The following is a 6,999-nucleotide window of genomic DNA, read 5'->3' as shown; positions in this document are numbered from 1 at the left end:
CGAGCAGGACTCAAACATCAAGATGCGGATGCACTGTCACGGTCACCCCTACCAGGCTGCTGAGGCAGTGTCTCATTCGTTGACCACTTCGATCTTCGCACAGAACAAGCACATGACCCTGATCGAAGTGATTACTATCCTTCCTAGCGCTGAGCCCGTGACCCAGCAGCAAGCATCACTGGTCCGAAATTTCGTCCTTCGTGACAACATACTCTATAAGCAGAATTTTAACCCTTTCGGACGACCGTATTTGTCAGTTATTCCCCGCCACCTGCAGAAACCGCTCGTGGAGCACTTTCATGATGACCCCAGTGCCGGACATTTTGGATTTGCCCGGACGTACGACCGCGTCACCAGTCGTTTCTTCTGGCCAGGCATCCGACGATTCATCTCGAATTATGTTCGCACCTGAATAGAATGTCAACGTCGTAAGCACTCACCGATAGCCTCTCAAGGTTTTCTGCAGCCGATCCCGCCGCCTCCGGCTTCATTCTACCGTGTTGGAGTTGACCTGTTGGGATCGTTCCCCTCGTCTTCTGAAGGAAAAAGTGGATCACAGTCTGCATTGACCGTCACACCCGTTACGCCGAAACGTCGGCCCTTGTCTCCTCAACGGCACCTGACGTCGCCGATCTTCTGCATCAGGTCATCCTTCGCCACGGTGCCCCTCGTGAAATATTGACTGATCGTGGAGCTGTTTTTCCACCGTCGTTTCTGAATATGCTTTTGAAACCGTCTATTACAATACGTAATATTAATACTGTATTATGATACAGTGTTAATATTACGTATTATAATAGAGGGTTTCAAAAGCATTACCCGATCAATACTATATTACGCATTTTCGTCCAGTATTATTATTATTATTATTATACAAAAATAATGTTTCTGCCCTACCCAGCGTAGAGGTCACCACTAGCGGAAATTTATTGTCCTAAACAAGTGCTAAAAGTAGGGTAGCTCCGTCAGACTTGAAAAATCTTCAGAGTTGTTTCCTTATTGAAACCAGCGAGATCTACCCTGGATATGGTACCTGCGAATAAGCCGTTCAGCTCCACATGCAATGTAACGAACAATGTTAACATATAAGATCGAGTGAAGATGTTACAGACGTAAATTCTGCTTCTACGGTGTATCTCTGGTTTGCTACCGTAGTAGAAAGGCAGAACATCCAGCGGACAGGTGTGGAAATGTGAAGACAAGAGCCTATCAGGACAAGAGTCGTTGATCTTTCGAACAGATTGCCCAGAAGAAGAACAGTATCTGTTCGAAATATCGGAGGTACTCGTCCTGAGGATCTGCCATTGGCTTCTCTAAGCGGAGTTCTGGATTCCATAAAACGGTCCATTCCGCATCGCCCAGCGGTACTAAAAGTCGGCTTCCACCAGGGGCCTTGCGTCCCCTTTAGAAATGCAAGCTTCTTTCTCTTTGCATTACTGCACCTGGTGAGCGGCACGGAAAGAGGGTTCTACCATCTTCAGCGATGACGTACTGCCGTGATGGAGCGCCACAATAGGACAGCATTTTTCACCCATGGTGCGAAGATAGCGCCTGGATCAGCGTCTGTGCTTGTAGAGCCACCGTACTGTACACAAGGAGTGGCACGTCCGTCACAGAGAGCATCATCGGCACCAGTTGATCAAAGCAAAAGACCTCAGATCGAGAACTGCCGATATTTCATATACAATCAACCTGCGATTTATGAACACCATCTGTTCCCACCGAAAATGTTTCTAAATCGAGGGACTCCCATATCGAGGTCTGCAGGAAAGAAAAGGCACGAAGAGCGCTATAAGCAACGGAACTTTCCAGAGACGTTCATTTTCAGACATACTGGGTTATTGTGCTTTGCATATTACCTTCATTTGTGTCGAATACTACTTTGCTGAGAAGGGATGTCATCTGCTTAGCTCGTCGTTCTTGTCATCGAAATACATTATGGCAGATCCTTCAGTGTGGTCCCGCGCGGATCTACTGTAGTCACAGCAGCACTTTTACACTTACTTTGCTCACTATCATCGTCTTTTTCACCGCGGCTGTAAGGGCCGAGCGCTTCCGCTTTGCTCCGCCGGACGTGTTCATTTCGGAATCCGAACACCATATGAGTGGGGGTTATGTTGGGGGAACATGCGGTCTTGTGCTAATCTGTGACACAGGAAGTATGAGTCACGTTGCCTCGTACAGCATCTGCCTGTTCTGTCAACTATCAAAGAAGCCAAGTCTCACCCGAACGCGGCGGACACGTCATGCCCCAAATTCCATCTTTTAATGGGTTAGCATTAGAGTCCTCGCTACCCAAGAATCGCGGCGTGGTCTCTCTGTAGCGCCGGGCGCATGCGTGGTGAGTGGAGATGGAAGGGGAGACACGTGGACTGGAGAGTGCGATGCGGCCACGGCGCCGGCAGGGGCACGAAGCTATAGTAGAAATCTATTGTAGCTGAAAACTCACGTGACCTCCGGAGCTCGACCAATGACTGAGGACTAGCCACCCTATTTTTTTCTTTTTTGATTATGTCGCGAATGACGTATATGACGTGTCATCCGTTTCTCTCTCACTACTTTCCTCCTCTCTGCTCTGCTTCCCGTCTTCTTTTGTTGTTTCTTTTTTTCTTCCATGCACTGTTTTTTTTTTGTTCGCATTTGTCGGAATGCAGTGGGAGTTACAGGAATACGACGGAGCCTTGGTTGTTTGTGACATGAAGTATCTTATTGTGCGACATACGGTTATGCAAGCAAGACGTACACAGGATGACATTAATATTGCTCCAGAATTTGCTTGAAGAAGCCTGATAATGTCGGACTGCCTCTGGCAAGGACTGCTACTGGGAACTGGAGCTCTGGCTGCAAGATGAAAAAAAATTGGTATCAGATATACGATGCAAAAATATTCCAGAAGCCAGGAGAAGTCATGATAGAAAACAACGAAATTACACACCGGCTTGACGCAACAAATACCAATTTTATTGCAGACGTTTCGTCTCCCATGCGGGGGACATCATCAGTGAAAGCATAGTGAGAGGCGACCGCAACCAGCGGATTACTTAACCAGGTCGGCGAACACTTCGGGGAGGGGGCCGCGATTGGTATTACACACTGAAGGTTCTCCTCGCAGGTGCCATGACTCAAGCAGTTCCTGGGGCCCCACCTTTGTTCCTTGGCTAAGGTCAGAGCATTCGCGTAGTCAAAAGAGTGGTCTGTGTTCCAACAATGCTCGGTGAGCTCTGTCTTAGATCGCGTTGCGTTTGTTGAGTTGCGGACATCTCGTTCGTGCTCTTTTAGTCTTGTACTGCGCTTGCGGCCCGTCTCTCCAATGTAGGACACCTCGCAACCGAGACACTGTACTTTATACACAACACCCGTCTGGGACTCAGGGGGAATATGGTCTTTTGGCTTAGAAATCAGTGAACGAAGTTTCAGGCAGGGCTTGAATGCAGTCTCGATTTTTAACGGGAGGAGGGCTCGCCGAATGGATTCTGATACACCTTTGACGTATGGGATGGTGACGATGCCGTGTCGGAAATCATCTTTCCTTCGGGTCCTGGGTTCTTGCATGCGTTTTCGTGTGTTCTCAAAGAAACGTAGCGGGTATCCTCGTTTCATGAGTGACTCCTTGATTATCATCTCCTCGGACGTACGTTGTTCCGGGCAAGAGGCGAAATCTTCACAGCGTTGAAGCAGGGTTCTCACTACACTGCGTTTGTGTTCAATCGGATGGTAGGATTCGAAATTTAGGAAATTACCGGTATCACAGGGCTTGCGGTAGACGGAAGTTTGAATCAGGCCGGTGGTGAGCCTGTGTACGGACACGTCCAGGAAGGGGAGCCGGTTCTCCTGTTCAAATTCGCAAGTGAACTGAATGGACGGTTCAATGCTGTTCAGGGTCGAATGGAATTCGTCTAGGAGGTTGCGATTTAGAATCACGAAAGTGTCGTCGACATACCGTCGGTAGAACTTGATGTTGTGGGTAAATCGTTGGAAGGCAGATTCTTCAACATATTCCATGACGAGATTAGCCATTGTCACGGACACCGAGCTGCCCATCGGACAACCTTCAATCTGATGGTAGACCTGCCCCCGGAACGAAAAATGGGATTGGTTCAGACAGAAGCGTAGCAGGATGATAATGTCCTCCACTGTGAGAGACGTACGTGTGGGAAGGGTGCTGTCGTCACGTAGTCGTGCTTCAGCCACTTTCACTGCTAACGCTGTGGGTACGTTAGTGAAAAGGGAGACAACATCAAAAGAGACCATGATGTCGTTGTCATCGACGACTTGATCTCGAATCAAACGAACGAACTCCTTGGAGTTAGACAGTGTCAGACCATTCCGTCCGGTGACTGGGGTGATTAAATCCACAAGATGTTTCGACAGGTTGTATGTTGGGGATCCAATAAAAGAAACGATGGGTCGTAAGGGGCAATCAGTCTTGTGAATTTTGGGGAGGCCGTAGAGTCTGGGTGTTAAGCCATCCGACGAGAACAGGCGTAGATACGTCACTTCATCGAGGCGTTCCTTTTTCTTGAGGTCACGGAGGTGATCGACAAGACGGCGTTCAGATTTCTGGGTAGGATCATTCGGCAGCGTGATGAAATGGGAAGCATCATCGAGAATCCTCTGCATTTTAGCGTAGTAATGGTCTTTATCCAGTACAACGGTATCCAGTACATCCAGTACGACCGGGGTCAACCTGGCTCGTAGTCGCATCGCTACTACGTTGACTAACTCTACGACGATTCCAACGAACCTCACGCGGAAGGAACATGTAGCACTACGCGATCTCCGGTCAGACGACTCTATCATTATCCTTCCGGCGGATAAGGGGAAAGGCACCGTTGTACTGGATAAAGACCATTACTACGCTAAAATGCAGAGGATTCTCGATGATGCTTCCCATTTCATCACGCTGCCGAATGATCCTACCCAGAAATCTGAACGCCGTCTTGTCGATCACCTCTGTGACCTCAAGAAAAAGGAACGCCTCGATGAAGTGACGTATCGACGCCTGTTCTCGTCGGATGGCTTAACACCCAGACTCTACGGCCTCCCCAAAATTCACAAGACTGATTGCCCCTTACGACCCATCGTTTCTTTTATTGGATCCCCAACATACAACCTGTCGAAACATCTTGTGGATTTAATCACCCCAGTCACCGGACGGAATGGTCTGACACTGTCTAACTCCAAGGAGTTCGTTCGTTTGATTCGAGATCAAGTCGTCGATGACAACGACATCATGGTCTCTTTTGATGTTGTCTCCCTTTTCACTAACGTCCCCACAGCGTTAGGAGTGAAAGTGGCTGAAGCACGACTACGTGACGACAGCACCCTTCCCACACGTACGTCTCCCACAGTGGAGGACATTATCATCCTGCTACGCTTCTGTCTGAACCAATCCCATTTTTCGTTCCGGGGGCAGGTCTACCATCAGATTGAAGGTTGTCCGATGGGCAGCCCGGTGTCCGTGACAATGGCTAATCTCGTCATGGAATATGTTGAAGAATCTGCCTTCCAACGATTTACCCACAACATCAAGTTCTACCATCGGTATGTCGACGACACTTTCGTAATTCTAAATCGCAACCTCCTAGACGAATTCCATTCGACCCTGAACAGCATTGAACCGTCCATTCAGTTCACTTGCGAACTTGAACAGGAGAACCGGCTCCCCTTCCTGGACGTGTCCGTACACAGGCTCACCACCGGCCTGATTCAAACTTCCGTCTACCGCAAGCCCTGTGATACCGGTAATTTCCTAAATTTCGAATCCTACCATCCGATTGAACACAAACGCAGTGTAGTGAGAACCCTGCTTCAACGCTGTGAAGATTTCGCCTCTTGCCCGGAACAACGTACGTACGAGGAGATGATAATCAAGGAGTCACTCATGAAACGAGGATACCCGCTACGTTTCTTTGAGAACACACGAAAACGCATGCAAGAACCCAGGACCCGAAGGAAAGATGATTTCCGACACGGCATCGTCACCATCCCATACGTCAAAGGTGTATCAGAATCCATTCGGCGAGCCCTCCTCCCGTTAAAAATCAAGACTGCATTCAAGCCCTGCCTGAAACTTCGTTCACTGATTTCTAAGCCAAAAGGCCATATTCCCACTGAGTCCCAGACGGGTGTTGTGTATAAAGTACAGTGTCTCGGTTGCGAGGTGTCCTACATTGGAGAGACGGGCCGCAAGCGCAGTACAAGACTAAAAGAGCACGAACGAGATGTCCGCAACTCAACAAACGCAACGCGATCTAAGACAGAGCTCACCGAGCATTGTTGGAACACAGATCACTCTTTTGACTACGCGAATGCTGTGACCTTAGCCAGGGAACAAAGGTGGGGCCCCAGGAAACTGCTTGAGTCATGGCACCTGCGAGGAGAACCTTCAGTGTGTAATACCAATCGCGGCACCCTCCCCGAAGTGTTCGCCGACCTGGTTAAGTAATCCGCTGGTTGCGGTCGCCTCTCATTATGCTTTCACTGATGATGTCCCCCGCATGGGAGACGAAACGTCTGCATTAAAATTGTTATTTGTTGCGTCAAGCCGGTGTGTAATTTCGTTGTTTTCTATCAGATATACGGTTATGCATGTGAAAGTTGCAATGTAAATAGAAAGAATAAATGTGCTATTGAAAGCGAAAAATAAGAACGGTGGTAGGGTTGTGAGAAACTCGCAGCCATGGGGTGTGATGAGCGACCTTAGTACAAAAAAATACCTTTTATTGCGCTACTTCACAATGATATATTCAGACCGATTAGCCTGACAATCTTGGCTTTGGCGCTACGTACAGAACAGCTACTAAGTCAACGCGTCGTACGAAACTTGTCGAGCGAAATCACCAAGAATCAGACTTACAGTTGCGTCATACCTTTGTACAGTACGACGTGAACGGCGTTTAGATGATACTGTTTCACGAAAAGAAATATACAGTGAACCCTCGTTATTATGACCATGGTCGTTCCCGAAAATTTCGGTCATAATGCGGAATTGTCATA

The 6,999-nt window shown here is 48.3% G+C and overlaps 2 protein-coding genes across 2 annotated transcripts; one reads left to right on the top strand and one right to left on the bottom strand.

Moving 5' to 3' along the window:
• Window positions 1-253: 253 nt before the first annotated feature.
• LOC135384883 (uncharacterized) lies at window positions 254-4,704 on the bottom strand. The gene is made up of 2 exons (XM_064614065.1): window positions 3,042-4,704; window positions 254-408 (listed from the first exon to the last, which is right to left on the bottom strand). Exons 1-2 carry the CDS (start codon window positions 4,702-4,704, stop codon window positions 254-256), a joined length of 1,818 nt encoding a protein of 605 aa, XP_064470135.1.
• Window positions 4,705-4,864: 160 nt separating this feature from the next.
• On the top strand, window positions 4,865-6,448 carry LOC135384882 (uncharacterized). Its single transcript, XM_064614064.1, has one exon. The coding sequence runs from the start codon at window positions 4,865-4,867 to the stop codon at window positions 6,446-6,448; it is 1,584 nt and encodes a 527-aa protein (XP_064470134.1).
• Window positions 6,449-6,999: the final 551 nt, after the last annotated feature.

Source organism: Ornithodoros turicata, chromosome 2, assembly GCF_037126465.1.
Source record: "Ornithodoros turicata isolate Travis chromosome 2, ASM3712646v1, whole genome shotgun sequence".
NCBI classification, from domain to species: Eukaryota; Metazoa; Arthropoda; class Arachnida; order Ixodida; family Argasidae; genus Ornithodoros; species Ornithodoros turicata.
Note: the sequence above shows the minus strand (reverse complement) of the source record. Positions and strands in the feature narration are given on the sequence as shown.